The sequence below is a fragment of the Gekko japonicus genome, unplaced genomic scaffold (genome assembly GCF_001447785.1).
Source record: "Gekko japonicus isolate JY-2015 unplaced genomic scaffold, Gekko_japonicus_V1.1 scaffold459, whole genome shotgun sequence".
NCBI classification, from domain to species: Eukaryota; Metazoa; Chordata; class Lepidosauria; order Squamata; family Gekkonidae; genus Gekko; species Gekko japonicus.
This window is the reverse complement of record NW_015173137.1, coordinates 290,032-306,768: the sequence shown is the minus strand read 5'-3', so window position 1 is coordinate 306,768 and position 16,737 is coordinate 290,032. Positions and strand designations below refer to the sequence as shown.

The window sequence follows — 16,737 nt, the reverse complement described above, 5'->3', positions numbered from 1 at the left end:
TTGGGATTTTCTTATTCAACAGGAGAAATTCCCCAGAGGTTGAGTCTGTGCAAGTGAGCAGAAAATTGTCAGGCATGCGTCAAAGCTATAGGGCCCCACGGCTGATGCAAGTGATTTGGACACATGCCACCACTGGCATCTGTATAGGTCCCATCCTTCTTCCTACGAGGAGGCGTTTATCAAACGTTAAAAAGAGGGAGGGGGGAAAGATTCAACTGCATTTGCCGGGCCCCCCTAATCCATATCATTTTATTGAAGATCATCATTTTTAGAAGCATTTCTTTAAAAAAAAAAAAGATTGACTAGAATCAAAAACAGAGGTCGTTAATCACTATGCCAAGACACACATTGATACAGGAATGTCCTTGACTGGTCTTGGCTCTTGAAGACAATTTCTTAAAAAATTGTGAATATTGGTACAAAAATATCCTCTTGCTCCCATTTCCATGGAGCTCCGTAACAAGTTAAGGCAGGGTTTTGAGTGTCCAACTGTCAGCCACAGGAATGTGGAAAAGGCAGCAACATTATTGTGTAAACTGTTATAAGTTTTCTATGGAAAAAAAAAGGCATTGGCGATACCTTTGGCAAAGAATCCACAGACGACGTGAGTGAGGATGCCTCAAACTGGGCCCTACTATAAACAAACGGGGCCCTCAAGAACGCCTGGGGGTATCTACCCAGGTACATGAAATGTGTATGGTGTGGGCGGCACAGAGATATTACGAGAATCCCACCATTTCTCAGGTGGGACGGATTTAGAACATTGCACTTCCCGCAACACGCACTTTTCCTTAAATGCGTGCCGGCAACACTCGCTTCCTGCCCACCCTTAATTCCCAGCACAGCCAGGAAACTTGGAGACAAGAACCCCTTAGTGTGGTACAATATTATCCTCACACACCTATATGCACACAAGTCTTCTGTACAGTCTTTCCCCTCTCCCATAAGTCTGCATGGATGCTACCCATCCACAGCCCTTTTGTCTTGAAAGTATTCATGATGCAGTGCTTGGAAGGCAGAGATACGCTTGTAAGGGTTGAAGGTCAGCATTTCCTAGAGAGACAAAAAGGAAATTCATTAGATGTGCATGTAAATATTGCCCAAGCTGGCCTGCCTCCAAAACTTCCCATGTGCAAGATCAACAAGTGACGGTACAAAAACAGAACTTGGGGACAGACTTTGGTATGCGCTAAACAAACAGAAAGGAAACACACTGTGCTTCCCCCCCCAGCTAATTCCAGCAATGCTTACCAACACACAGCCCAATCTGTTGTTAATCCTAATTTTGGGAAAAAAGCATTGCTCTGTGTGCTTCTATGACTAAGGGAGTGTTCGCACAGGACATTATTCACTGCAGCTCTCAAAGACGGCACGAAAATGTGAAAGGTAAGCAGTCACTCTGCCACCACATGCTGAATCACCAACCTTCATCTGCCTCTTTCCCACACAGGCAAATAACCCCTCCCCTCCCCAAAGACCGGCTGAGGCAATGAATATCTCGGCATGCAGAGACATAGGCCAGCTGTTTGAACAGAGCATGTCCTTTGTCCACAGCTTGGCAGTCATGGTGGGCCAAAACCAAAGAGCTTGACACACATTCCTAGACTGAACCACGTAAGGCGGCAACTAGGAGGTCACATGAAGTTGCCTCATACTGAATCTGATCACCGGTTCATCCAAGTCAGTATTGTCTACTCTGACAGGCAGCAGCTCTCCAGGACCTTAGGCAGAGGTCTTTTATATCACCTACTGCCTGGACTTTTTAGTTAGAGATACTGCTGAGGATTGAACCTCACTGCCACAGGAAGTGGTGGCGGTTACAAGCATGGACGACTTCAAAAGGGAATTAGATAAGCATATGGAGCAGAGGTCCATCAGTGGCTATTAGCCACAAGGTATAGATAGGGGCTCTGGGGCAAGTGATGCTCTGTCGTCTTGGTGCTTGGGGGGGGGTCAACAGTGGGAGGGCTTCTAATGTCCTGGCCCCACTGGTGGACCTCCTGATGGCACCTGGTATTTTTGGCCACTGTGTGACACAGAGTGTTGGACGGGATGGGCCTTTGGCCTGATCCAACATTGGCGTCTCTTATGTTCTTAACCTGGGACCTTCGGGCCTGCAAAGCAGGAGCTGTTGCACTGAGCCACAGCCCTTCTTGACTCCTACTACATCAGCACCAATATTAATCCATGTAGACAGAACGGCATGTATCCTACAGTCCACTCCAGCTACCATAAAAGCCATGATATTAGTGGAAGGGGCTTTTTGAAACCACTGCAGTACACTTTTAGACAAGGGGGGGAGAGACATTGAATCTGAACAGCCTTTTCCACTTACACACAAAGGTAGCACTACAATGCCGGTCTAATTTTTTTCTATTTAACAATGCTGTTCAAGGACAGTATTTCGAAAAGCGAAAGCTTCACCTCGTCCCCGTAGAGGCTACAGGTGGACATCCAGAGGCGTACACTGGGCACAGTAACCCCACAGTCCCCCCTCTGAGTCAGATCAAAGGAGATTTATGTTTGAGCAACGTAAGAATACAAGAAGAGCCTTGCCGGATCAGACAAGGGCTCCATCTAGTCCAGCATCCTGTGTCTCAAAGCAGCCAAAGTGGTTATTCTGGAAGGCCAACGACAGGGTATGGAGGCCATGGACTTTCCCATGTTGTTTCTTAGCGCTGGTATCAAGAGGGTTACTGCCACTGATCGTGGAGGTTCCCTTTCGTCACCATGATTAGTAGCCACTGATAGGCCTATCCTCCATGGACTGTCTAATCTCCTCCTAAAGCCATTTACGCTTGTGGCCATCGTTGCATCCTCTGGCAGCAAATTCCATGTTTTAACCAGAAGCTTCAGGAAGGGGCCATGGCTCAGAGGCAGAGCATCTGTTTTGAATGCAGAAGGTCTCAGGTTCAATCCCCAGCATCTCCAGTTAAAGGATCTGGTGGTAGATGATGCAAAAAGACATCTGCCTGAGACCATGGAAAGTGACTGCCAGTCTAAGTAGATGATACTGACTCTGTTGGACCAAAGGTCTGATTCAGTATAAGGCAGCTTCATGTGTTCTTGATGCCCATGCAGGGAAAACCCCTATATGGAAGCAGCCTTGGATATTAATGCAACCCAGGACATGAGAGTCACACATCCCATTATTTGTACACACCATTAAAGCCCAACCTGTACATATAGTTTTCTGCCTTGTATGAAGACAACCCATTAGTCCACCAAGCTCAGTACAGTAAGAAGAAGAAGAGCCCAACAGTCCATCTAGTCCAGCTTCCTATCTCACCCAGTGGCCAACCAGTTCCGCTGGATGGCTAACAGCTGGAAAGATAAGCGTTGTAGAGGTAGTATGCCAAACCTCTGGGGTTTCTTTAGAGGCCACAGCCTTTCTCCAATGTTACTTCCTAGCACTGGTATTCCTGGTATTCAGAAGTTTTCTGCCTCTGGATGTGGAGGCTAGTAGCGACTGATGGACCTCCATGAATTTGTCTACTCCACCTTTAAAGCCACTGTTTCTTCTCTTCTTCTTTTTAAGGGGGGTATTTTTTGTATCTTTCATATGTGCATGTGAGTGTGTGTGCACCTGGAAGCCATGGCGACCTCTGGTGACTGACCCCTACTGGGGGCCTGGAGGATATTCAGAGAGGTGGCTGAATAAAGCCTATTCCAAGGAGGTCTCCCATCTAAGTACTTGTCAGAGTTGACCCTGCTTAGCTTCCGAGATCTGATGAGATCGGGCTTGCCTGGACTATCCAGGTCAGGGCAAGCCATTGTTTCTTCTGACTGGCAATGACTCTCTCCAGGGACACGGGCAAAGGAAAGGTCTTTCCCAATAACTGCTACTACCCAAGATCCTTCAACAAGAGATGGAGGGGATGAAGGCTGAAATGGATTGCACAGTAACCACATCATCTACCAGTAAGCCATGACAGATACCTCCTCAGTGGCCACCATCCCATTTACCTTCCCAATGCTCCATCTGTAGCTAACGGGGCTTCAGTCCCCTTGCCCTCAATTGTTGCTGTCCCTTTAGGGGAACTCACCAAAAGCAGCTGGGCTCCCAGGAGCTCAATTTCCGGTACAAATTTCTCAACAGGTTGTGGGAGGCGGGCGGCAAAGGCGCAGCGTGGCAGAGACACGTCCAGTGGCCAGTCTTCCTCAGATGGGAGCCCAATCAGACTGCAAGTCAAGGAGAACACATTAGCCACAGCAGTCTGGGTGTCCTGAGGCAACACTTATTTGTGGATATGTGGCTAAAAAGCTCCCACCTCGGGGAAATCAAGTTCTCTGTCATGCAGCCTAGCCAGAATTCTTCTCCTCTTGTAAGTCAAAAAGGGTTCTGATGTTACTAAGTGAAGGTTAAACCTTTAGAAACTTGAAAAACCAAAACTGCAAATAGCTACTTGTGTGAGATATGAACAAGAGCCATTCGGCTCTCTTTATTCTCCTTGCCCCACCCCCATTTCCATATTGCCTTCTTCACCTCTCACAAAATACATCAAGAGCAACATGAATAGGTGCTTGGAGACAGTTTCGGGACAGCCAAGGGCTAGCAAACTAAATCCGGACAAATTTGAAGTGCTAATGGTGAGGGAGAGGGTTGGACCCAGGAATTGGGATATCTCATGTTCTGGATGGAGTTGCACTCCCCCTAAAAGAGCAAGTTTGCAGCTTGGGGGTGGTTTTTGGACCCAGGCTTACTGCTAAATAAACAGGTGGCAGCGATGCCTTTCATCAGCTTTGGCTGGTGAGCCGGCTGCAAACCTTCCTGAGTGGGAAAGATCTTGCCTCTGTGAAGCTTGTCCTGGTAACAACTGTATTAAGATTACCACAATGTGCCCTACATGGGGTTACCCTTCACAACTGCCTGGAAGCTACAGTTGGTAGCTGCGGCTGGATTGCTGACTGGGTTGCAGCAACCATTATCACTCTATTCATGTTCCATTTTACACAGGGTACCAATTTGCTTCTGACCCCAATTCAAGGTGCTGGTATTGACCTTTAAAGCCTATACTGCTTGGGGCCAGCCCACTCAAAGGACCACCTTCTACCCATCCCCTTAGGTTGGTGCGATCCGTTTTGTTGCAATCTGCTTTTAAATGCCTTGTTTTAATGTTTTAATCAACTATTTTATCATAGTGTTTTTGTGATGCCGAATGGCCTGGTTATTTGTTGTGATCTCCCCTGAGTCCGTTCATGGGGAGGGCAGAATATAAATTTGAAAGATAGAATAAAAAATAAATATAGATCTCCAGAGGCCCTGCTCCGGGTGTCCCAACCAGCTGAGGCTAGACGGGTGGGGACCCACAGAAGGGCCTTCTCATTCATGGCACCAAATCTTTGGAACTCACTCCCCCAGGGAGATGCGCCTGTCTCCCGCCAGTAGGTGAAGCCATTGTTTTGTACAGCCTATCCCCACCCACCCCCCATAACTGTTATTGACCCTCCTCCCTGGTTGTTAGGTGTTTTTATATATATATTTTAAATTGAATTGTTTAAATATTTTATATATACTCTGTTTTAAATGCTGCTTTATTATCCTGAGTGTTTTAATGTTGAAATGTTTTGATGTTGGTCGCCTTTGGGAAGCTGTCTGGGTGCAAAGGCAGCCAACAGAGGTTTTTAAGAAATAACCATTAAGAAAATGTTAAGAAACTAATTTTCTGTAAAAGCCTTTCTTCTCTTCCCCAAATATTTTCCAACTTAATATATCATGGAACATTTAACATTGGGTTTCTTCACACCCTTAATTTTCATATTCCAGGAGAAAGGCTCAAGGCAGCAATAACACTGGACACTGCAAGACTAAAAATGTCTCAGCGTGACTTCTAATGGGGGCAAGGTGAAAGACTTCATATAACCTGCCTTTCTCCTGATGCAACTGGGACCCTACTTACTGGTACGAAATGGTATTCGAACAAAAACATAAGAACATAAGAGAACCCATGTTGGATCAGGCCAATGGCTCATCCGGTCCAACACTCTGGGTGCATTCAGACGGGGCGTTTCTGCCAGCATAAACTGTACCGGTTGGAACTGGTGCAGTTTATGCCGGCAGAAACGCGATCACACTTACCTCCCTCACAGCGGAAGCCATCGCAATACGCCCGTCCACACTCGTCTTCGGGGGATTTTTTTACTTAGTTGGCGCATGCGCATAGGCAGCCACCCATAGAATGGCGATCTTCGCGCATGCGCAAAAAACCCTGTCGTACATTTAAACTTTAAAGGTTAGGACTTTCCTTTAAAGTTTAAAGAGCACAGTAGCCTCCCGGAGGTCCTGGACGCCTCCGAAACGCTACAGAGTAAGGCCCTTTTCTTTCTTTTTTTATACAAACGGCAGGGCGAAGCTTCGCCCAAGCGCATATCGTCGTCCTTAAAAAAAATGGCGGCCGAAAATTGGAAGCCTGAGGCTTCTGAACGGAAGTAGCTGTGCAACGGTGGAGAGCGATCAGACGGCGAGGTACAGCGTTTACAACCGTTGCACTCAGGATACCACCACTTGGGGACCTAGTGGCAGAGTGCAATGGTGTAAAGGGCTTTACACCGGTTAGGGACGGGAGGCAGATGTTCGCCGTCTGAACGCCGGTGAGTACAACGATTGCAACCGGCACCTATACCGATGTAAAGCCCCCGTCTGAATGCACCCTCTGTGTCACACAGTAGCCAAAATTTAGGTGTCATCAGGAGTTCATCAGTGGGGCCAGAACTCCAGAAGCCCTCCCACATATTTTCCCCCAAGCACCCAAGGGACTCAGCTTCCTCCTGGTGTGCTTGGCAAAGTGCAACCTTAGTTCCCCCCCCCCACGCTTGCCAGCACACCAACATTTTCACAGGTAGATGCTGCATCTCCCCCCCCCCATTTACTTTTTTGGCATTTTGATCAAAAAGGTTGCCTGACCCTGAGACTTAGCACTTAACTGTAATCATCAGCTGACTCCCCCTGTGGCCTCTGGCCGGCTGGTTTTGTGATCTGGCAGAGGTCAACTGAAAGGGAGTTTTCACAACTGAGATATTGACACTTCCCTTTCCCTGACTCACAAACTACACAAGCCTTGGTTTAGAACCCTCATCAAGAGGCGAGTCACCCAAAGTGCACCAAAGTTGTGCTGAACGAGCCAAAAGAGCCTATGGGGGCGACGACAAAAAGAGGCTGCCAATCCCCTGGTGACTTAGCCCCCCGGAACAAAGGAAGGGCATGAGACTCACTCAAAAATCTTGCCCAGCTGGTCGGCTTCGGAGTTGCCACAGAAGAGAGGCCTGCAGAGCACAAAGAGAACTGTGGTTATTGTGGTGGGGACTCTACTGGCCCCACCTCCTAACCCAGGCCTAACAGCCGCCCAGACCAGTGATGAATGAACCCGTACAGGGTTTACTGAGAGGGAAAAGGGCTACCACAAAAGAACAAGGAACCCAGCCTGTAGGATTTGCCCACTCTGTCCCCGGAAGCAGGGACCCTCCATTTATGGCATTTTTAACACAGTTTTCTCCACAGAGGACTCAAAGCAAGTTTATTTAAAACCATCACAAAACCAGGAATAAAACCGCCAAACAATAGTTCTTGTCACACAAGACCCATCCCTCAACTATGGTCTAAAAAGGTTAGACCGCTTCAGGTGACCCAGTTTTCCAAGAGATGCCCATCTAAATAGTTTGGCTTTTTTTTTTACAGCCTTCAAAGAGCCAACCGAGTGAGGGCCTTCTTGACATCCACAAAAAGCCAGTTCCACCAGGAAGGGGGGGGACTGTTCCAGTAAAAGCTCTAGAACATGCAGACTTCCCTGTCTAGAAGATGGGGCTTTTCTTGTATCACCCTCATCTCCTGGGAGGCAGGAAGAGAGAAAAATGGGAGAGGCCATCCACTGTAGTAAGCCTGTGCACAGCTCCCCCAGCTTCACCAAACTTAACACGACATGTTTTCTGTTTTCCGCCTGGCACTGGTTTGCTGCACTTGTAGGCCAAGACAGAGAACCAGAAAATGTTTATGAGAATGCGGCTTATATGACTGCAACCAACTTTTTAACCATTACTTCCCACTAGCTACTCACTGCTGGCTCTGGACTAGTACAGCAACCAAATAAAACCCCACTGCTGTGCCCTATATGGAAGCCACAAGACAGTTCACAATACTCTGACCAGGGGTGGGAGGACCAATCCCTTATACCAAGTGGTCATCTGACTGTTCTGTCAGCACATGACAAGGGGAGTTTAAAAGGAAAAAAGAACATGCCTCCTCACAGACCAGCTCAAGTACACAAAGCAAGACCACTGCGTGATGTGGGCACCTTGAACAAAAGGATCCGCTCAGCTCACAAATACGCAGAGTCCTTGGAGAGCTAGACCATGGTCACGAGCCAATAACAAACCAGGACAGCCCCATGCAGAGAATGAAGGGCGATACAAGGTAAACGTGGGACCAATTAGAGCCCTTTCAAGTTCCACATAATTCCCATACAGAAAACATTAGGTAGCCCATTGCTTAGCAGAACAGGAAGCATACATATATAGTTATGGCCTCAGTGTCACGACTGGCTATTGTTTCACAGTGAGCACCTGAACACAGGTGCAGAAACGAGAGCAAGAGAGCATCACACATTTGACCATTGCAAGGACTGCATGTTATTCTACCTTCAATGTCAGCATATTGTTTTGGCGTGAAACATTCTTTTAATGCCACCCTTTCCAATTTTTTTCTCTGTTAAAATCAGGGTGTTTCTGACAATGAAAGACACTTTGGGTGTTCCCCCACAGTCCAGGGGGGGGGAGTGAGAGAGAGAGAATTTTAAACACGCTTTGGAAAGAATTCCACTCCTCCTCAGCAGAAGACTCCACGTTGCCCATCCAGCCCCTAACGCGTCTGCTTGATAACTGCAGGGGAAGGAAGACGGGCCAACCCCAACCTCCATTCCCTGCCCCCCCCAGACAGGCAGGGAGGGGGTGGGGAGCGGCTCTGTGGAAAAAAGATGTGGCAACAGTCTCTGCTCTATCGGCCTGAAAGATAAGCAGAACAGACGCTCTGGGCAGGCCCAGCCCTAATCTATTGTTTTCCAGCTGTGTTGCTGACCTCGGTAAAGATGATTCACTAAACTGCAATGGGGGGCTGCCAAGGACTTTCAAAGCTGGGGGGGGGATATATGTGGGTCTGGAGGCAAGAATTCTGCCTCGAACCATTACCCATACTCACCCCTATCAATCTGGCCTTTTATTTACAATGCATTCTGCTGGAGACTAAGGACTCAAAAAGTAAAAAACAAAAGGATGTAACATATTTTGTCAAAATCCACCCATCTTGGAGAAAAGCCAGTTCACCCAGACTTTTGCAAACCCCCAAGTAACCCTACAAATATTGTCATAGAATTTAATCAATGATCTAATACGAGCCATTTTTAAATATGTATTTATATGCATTTATACCCTGCTTTTCTCAGCAATAGGGCACCCAAAGCAACTTTCAACACTTTTCTCCCCTCGTTCATTTTATTCTCACCACAACCCTTTGGGGCAGGTTAGGCCAAGAACGCGACTGACTCGAAGTCACCCAGTGAGTTTCCACAGAACAGCGGGGATTCAAACCCAGGTCTCCAGAATCCTAGTCTGCCACACCAAGCGGCATTTCTAGGGTGTTTTCATTTTAACTGCATCACATTCCTGGTACAGAGCATCCCAGCAGACATTTCAGCAACCTACACAAAATGTATGTCCCCACCAAGTCCAGGGTCCATTCTCTACAGCAAACCCATGGCCCACTCCCCGAATTTGGTCAGATGTACCAACAACCATCATTGCCCCTGCAGACCGTCCCACATCCTCTCTGCCACACTCACTTCCTTCGAAACATCTCCGCAAAGATGCAGCCAACGCTCCACATGTCCACAGGACTCCCGTAAGTTGACTGGAGCAGCACTTCTGGTGCACGGTACCAGAGGGTAACTACCTGTGGAAGGAGACAGAGATAGTAGCATCCGTGAGTAAAACACAAGTCTTCTTCACTCCATTTGTCACAAATTCATGAGTGTTGTGTATTCATATTCATATGTCCAGTCCAAAAGAAGAGGAACTCATGAGCTGTGGAATTATGAGACCTCACTTCAAGATACATACTTGAAATGATCCCAGGTTCTGGGTGGGCCACTTCCCTTTCCCTGACTCACAAACTACACAAGCCTTGGTTTAGAACTCTCATCAAGAGGCGAGTCACCCAAAGTGCGTCAAGGTTGTGCTGAACAAGCCAAAAGAGCCTACTGGGGGTTCACTGCCTGTCTATGTGTGCACGCATAACTGTTCTTCTTTCCCATAATATCCAGCCAGCACAACCAACCCCCATTCTCCCAGACTGCTAGTCCAGCTTTGTAGTTTTTGGCTGCGGACAGGACTGTCCTCATATATCACCCATCCACAACGTAGGATTCTTGGGCATCTCCTTTTGTGCCGTTAGAAACAACTGTTAAAAAAACAGGTTCCCCAAGCCACTATCTCAAAAGTTTGAGAACTGATCTGTAGTGAACCTCCCAACTGGCCTGTATTAAAGAGGAAAAAACCATGGATTTTAAAAAAAATCATTCAGGATTTCTGCTAGACCCAGACCAGGTAGACTTACCAGTGGTGTCAGAGCCATCTGGCAGCTGTAGATACGAGCCAGGCCAAAGTCAGCCAACTTGACTTGACCAGAACTGGTTACCAGAATATTCTCAGGCTTGAGGTCACGATGAACAATGCAGTTTGCATGCAAGAACTCCAAGCCACTCAAAAACTGATGCATCATGTCCTGGACAAGGCAGAAAAGCATGCTGCATCACATGCAATGCTGTATGTAACTTACATTCAGGTACCTGCCCAGAAAACCGGTACTTTCCCAAAACGGGTCCAGGAAAACACTGAGGACCCAGAAGTATTACCTTTATTGCCTCTGCTGGTAGGCCAGGCGGAGGCGTTTTATCCAGGTACGCTCTCAGGTCCTGATCCACATGCTCAAACACCAGCGTTACTTTGGTTTCACGTTCAGTCCGTGTTGTCGTGCAAACGTCCATTAGCCTAGAGAGCGATGAGGGGAAAGGTGCTTCGTAAACATTCCAATTCTCAAATTGGATCGGCACAATTAGGCACTGTCCTAATGGGGTGAACAGGCTGGAACTGAAACAGGTTGTAAGACCCAGTATTGTAAACTGGGATACGTAGAGGGGAGGGAGTGGGGCTGTAGCTCATGGGTATAGCACCTTCTTGGCACGCAGAAGGCTCCAGGTTCAATCCATGGCAGCTCCAGTTAAAGGATCTAGCAGTAGGTGATGAGAAAGACCTAAGACCCTGGAGAGCCGCTGCCAGTCTTGAGTATATGATATGGTGGTGGAATGTCTTCAAGTCACAGCTAACTTATGGCCACCCCATCAGGTTTGCAAAGCAAGGGACTTTCAGAGGTGGTTTGCCATTGCCTGCCTCTGTGTTGCAGCCCTGGTCTTCCTTGTATTGACCAGGGCCAGCCCTGCTTAGCTCCCAAGATCTGACGAGATCAGACTCGCCCGAGGAGATGATACCGACCTCAATAAACCAACAGGTTGACCCAGAATAAGGCAACTTCATGCACGTGTTCATGCAAGAGATCATCACTGACCTTACCCCACGACACTATTCTGCTGCATGCCATACTGTGCACTTTAATCGAGACCCACAAGGTGGACTACCCAAACCACGTGGTCTCACTGTCCGCTATTCCCTTTCTTCTCATGTATGACACCCCATCCTTCACACATATCACGTCCCAACCTTTGTTCCAGTGGCACTTCTGACACCCGTTGCAAATTCTCCTTATTATGGCCCTGCAATTTCCCACGATCATTTACTAATCTCTGTGTCTGTCGTGGGGAGGGGAAGGGAAAGGAGTTTGTAAGCCGCTCTGAGACTCCAAGTGAAGGGCAGGGTATAAATCCAATGTCCTCCTCCTCCTCCATTCCGAACTGCCTTCCTAAGTCAGCACTACCCAGTTGTAAACTGTAAATTGCGTACTTTTCTTCATGGATGCCAGAGACAGCCAAATGGAATAACTTTCCAGATGAATCCCAATTTGCAGGCCCTGCAAACAGAGGGACTAAATTCTGATCTGGCTTACTTGATAACAGTGGAAGCTCTGCAGATTCTTCACCACGAGGTTTGAGCAAGCAGAGCCCAATGGCCAGTCAGTTGTCTGCTTCTCTTGTTTTGCCCTCTCAATAAAGCAGGCAGGGTTTAAGCATATGAACAAATCTTGTACAGGAGAGAGGGCAGTGGAGGGGTGTGGGGACGATCCAGAAAACTTCTGAGAAGGACAGCTGTGGGCCAAACTGTTAGATAACTGTATCCCCAAGTCCACTACAGATGACATGGAGCCATTTTAGAGATTGTTTTTTAACTTTTCAAAAAGGTGTGGGGCCGGATGGAGACCAGCAGGGCCAGGCTCCCGTGATGTTCTGAAAAGTTAAATACCAAGTTCTAAAATGGCGCCACAACCCTTGGTGGACTTGGGGATGTGGTTATCTTCTGGTTTGGCCCTGAGATGTACCTCCCTACCGTTTTCAAGGTCCAGAATTCCAGAAACATGAGTTAACAGGGCTGCTATCTGTCTCTAAACAGCAGCAGCATCAGACACTGGTATTCTCTCTCCTTTCGTCTTTGTCAGCCCAGTCTGTACATGATGATCTGATCAAACTAAGAAAAGCTGCAATGCCTGTCTAGCCTAGTCATGGCTGTGGGTTGGGGAGGGGGTCCCTTAGGTGCCCCTTCTGCTGCACACTATGCCCACGCAGGTCCTTCTTTTCTTTCTAGCCCCAGACTGTTCCCACCCACCTGATTCTGGAGCTGGCAGAATGAGAGATAAACCAGTATATAAAATAAACAGAATTCCTTTGGACACCCCCTTCCCTCCTGTTGCTTCAGAAATCCCAGCCTGGCAGCAAAAACAGCCAGCATTTAAGAGGGGTCTCGAACCTTATCTTTAATGAGAGTAATTAAATTTATCCCCAATCTACCCCCCACCCTGCCCAGGCAATGTTCCCAAGTTTGTTCTGCCCCTAGAAACAGAACGCAGGACTACGAAGAGAACCAGCAGTGAAGCTGCACCTTAAAGACTAACAAAGTATGTGCCAGAGTATGTCCTTTCATGAGTCACTGCTCAATTCTTCAGATACCTGAAGAATCAGTGAGCAGCGACTCACGAAAGCTCATACCCCCCTGCCACATATTTTGTCAGTCTTTAAGGTGCTACTGGACCCTTGCTCTTTTTTATGGCTGCAGACAGACTAACACGGCTACCCGTCTTGATTTATCAGCAAGGAAGCTATCAGCTAAGTAGCACACAGAGGAAAAGGCCTGTATGAAATAAACTAAAACTGCCTAGAGCAGATCTTTCCCTGGGATTTCAATGGGCTATAGCAGCCAGTGAGATGTCATAGCTCATGAGCTACCTGTTGAAAGCCTCTGTTCTGGAAGATGGAGTCTGAATGGGAGCGAAAAGCCTGAATCGATTTCTGAAGAAGGGGTGTCCAAGCATCAAGATGGCTGGTTCTAAGCTCTGAACCAAAGGCAGATGTGTCCTCTCTGAACAAAACTCCCCCCCCCCCAAGTTAAACCTGCCAATTCCATAATCCAGGCCCAGAAACCACAGGCTTCACTTTTTCTTATGAAGGACGCTCTGCTCTATTTGAGTAAACAGAAAAGACATCATCAATCTACTGCCAAATAGAGAGAGAGCGCCAGTTTGGTGTAGTGGTTAGGAGCGTGGATTCTAATCTGGGAGAACCGGGTCTGATCCCCCACTCCTCCACATGTAGCTGCTGGTGTGACCTTGGGTCAGTGACAAGTTCTGTCGAAGCTGTTCTCTCAAGGGCAGTTCTCTAAAGAGCTCTCTCCGCCCCACCTACCTCTGCTGTGGGGAGGGGAAGGGAAAGGGATTGTAAGCTGTTCTGAGACTCCTTCGGGTAGTGAAGGGCAGGGTATAAATCCAATCTCTTCTTCTTCTTCTAGAGTCTTCAGGCTTTGGAAAATGGGATGTTGCCAGAGAAGGATACAGCTTTGGATAAGCGCTTCCTGACTTTATGGGTGGCAAGATTTCATCTTCAACACAATGGCTTGATTTAAGCCATGCCACAGGCTCCAATTGTTATTTTCAATAATGCATCCCTACTTTGGGACATCCCACATGAAGTGTGTGAAGAATGCACGACCCCCTTCCCAACATGTTTGGGATTAAAAGAAAGGTTGCCCAGAGTGTTAAGGCTGAAGATTCAGGAATCCTTGAATCTCATCACTTTCCCCCTAGAAATTAGCCATAGTATGCCCTCTCACAACCAGAGGCACCCTCTGAATGCCAGTGCTAGGAGGCAGCATGAGTGTCAGGCCTTGGCCTCTACGCCCTGCCTGTGGGTCCTTCAGGGTAAGTGTTTGGCCACTGCATGAAACAAGATGGTGGACTGGGCCAGTGATTCCCATCATGGTCCCCCTGGATGTCATGGTGCCCAGCAATGGTTACTTGGAGCCCATTTGCTTCTTCAACAAAGCATCTCTTACCAACTGCGAACAGCCAACCCTGGCTTTCCTCCACCTCCCTGGAGCAGGAGATGCTTCAGAAGAACCAGAAAGGACCACCTACATCCGTCACAGGGAGATGCTTGGCTTGCTATATCCCAACACTTTGTGATTGGTCCTGGCCCCCATGGCAGCCATTTTAGGATTGCCTTGTGCGTCAGCCATTTTGTGGTAGAAAGACTTTCCCCAAAATTTCTAAAGTGCCCTCAGGGTCATAAAGAATGGGGAGCCCTGGGTCATTAGATGAACCACTGGTCTGATCCAGCAGGGCTCCTTTTATGTCCTTATATTCCTCCCCTCCCAAGATACTCAGGCTCACTGGTCCTCATGCCCTCACCGCACAATGTTGGGATGGTCAAAGTTCTCCAGCCGTTTCAGCAGGGCCACCTCACGCACAGTCGACAGCGGCAGCCCGTTCTCGTTGCTTTGGACCCGAACATTCTTGAGGGCCACAAACTTGCCGCTCTGCAGGTCTCGGGCCTTGAAGACGGTGCCATAAGCCCCAATGCCGATCTCTGCCACTGGCTCATACTGGTCCTGGACCCCCATGGCCATCCTGGCAGCCCCCCTCCTACCAAGAGGCCACAAAGGCTTTTCAGAAAGATCAAGGGAAACAAAGGCAGTTAGTTAGAAAGCTGGCCATTCCTCTCACTCCCCACAGTTCAGATCACTTTGTGCTTCCATAAACCGGCCTATTCTTCCATGTCACACACACTCCCCGATAATGAAGCTCAAGACAATGCATCAATCTGGACTTAATTGAGACCTCGGTTTCCTGTCTCATTACCAATGCTAATTTCTTCACCCCTACTACCCACTGCATATCACACCTAATCCAATCATGCCTGCTATTATCATTCACCTGCTAATGTCATTCAGCATCTACTTTGCAAGGGCAGATGGATTCACATTCTAGTTGTATCTGAAGAAGTGAGCCGTGACTCACGAAAGCTCATACCCAGCCACAAATTTTGTCAGTCTTTAAGGTGCTACTGGGACTCTTGCTCTTTTCTACTGCTACAGACAGACTAACATGGCTACCCATCTTGATCTACACCCCCCTCCCACTGACACATATTGCCCCTTTTAACCTCTCTCTTTACTTAAAAAGGAACCCATGGTTCTCCCTTCCTATCTTCACAACAACCCTGAAAAGTTGGTTGTGGAGAGTGACTGCCCAAAGGACACCCAGTGAGCTTCATGGGATAACTGAGGTATAAATGTTTAGATCTCAAATGGACCTCTTTTATGATTTCCCCAGCACCCTTCAATTCTCCCTCAAGTAATCAGCCTAAACTCTTTAACCCCACTGCCCCCTCCCTTACGGAGGGAATTAATTATCACATGGCAGTGTGTGTAGTATAGACAGGAGATCCTAAGATTGTCTGGCAGCCGGAAGCTCTAGGTGGCAAGCTAGACTTGCTTTTTTTAAGGCAAGAGACGTTTCAGAGGTGGTTTGCCATTGCCTGACTCTGCGTCACATCCCTAGTATTCCTTGGAGATCACCCATCCAAATACTAGCCTGCTTAGCTTCCGAGATATGAAGGGACTGGGCTATCCAGGTCAGGGCTATGGGAGGGAAATACAGTATGTTGGGAACTTGGTTCCTTCTTATTGGAAGATGATGACTTTGATCCCGTGCTTTCCTTCCCTATTTAAAAAATAGTCTTATCCAGTGGTTAGTGTTGACGTTGCACCTAATTGTCTCAAAAACTAATTTCAATACCACATCTGAGACGAAGAACACTACGAAGAGGAAGTCTTTCTGGACATGTGCAGTATTGGCCAGCTCAAGGCAAAACACACACACCCCCAGCAGAGTTCCAATTAGGGTTGCCAACCTCCAGGTGGTGGCTGGAGATGTTCTGCTATGACAACTGATCTCCAGGCAACAGAGATCAGTTCACCTGGTGAAAATGGCGACGTTGCACCTAATTGTCTCAAAAACTAATTTCAATACCACATCTGAGACAAAGAACACTATGAAGAGGAAGTCTTTCTGGACACCCCCCCCAGCAGAGCTCCAATTAGGGTTGCCAACCTCCAGGTAGTGGCTGGAGATGTTCTGCTATGACAACTAATCTCCAGGCAACAGAGATCAGTTCACCTGGTGAAAATGGCTGCTTTGGAAGGTGGACTCTATGGCAGTATACCCCACTGAAGCCCCTCCTCTCTCCAAACCCT

General features: G+C 47.8%; 1 protein-coding gene across 1 annotated transcript in view; it reads right to left on the bottom strand.

Annotated features, from left to right (window-relative positions):
* Positions 1-228: 228 nt before the first annotated feature.
* Positions 229-16,737, bottom strand: part of CDK4 (cyclin-dependent kinase 4) — a 19,950-nt gene continuing 3,441 nt past the window's right edge. Inside the window, exons 2-8 of the mRNA XM_015422212.1 lie at positions 14,891-15,144; positions 10,899-11,034; positions 10,601-10,768; positions 9,828-9,937; positions 7,213-7,263; positions 4,047-4,182; positions 229-1,053 (exon numbers count right to left, since the gene is read on the bottom strand). Coding sequence (XP_015277698.1) covers positions 961-1,053; positions 4,047-4,182; positions 7,213-7,263; positions 9,828-9,937; positions 10,601-10,768; positions 10,899-11,034; positions 14,891-15,108 — 912 coding nt within the window. The 5' untranslated portion in view covers positions 15,109-15,144 and the 3' untranslated portion in view covers positions 229-960. The remainder of the gene's footprint in view (positions 1,054-4,046; positions 4,183-7,212; positions 7,264-9,827; positions 9,938-10,600; positions 10,769-10,898; positions 11,035-14,890; positions 15,145-16,737) is intronic.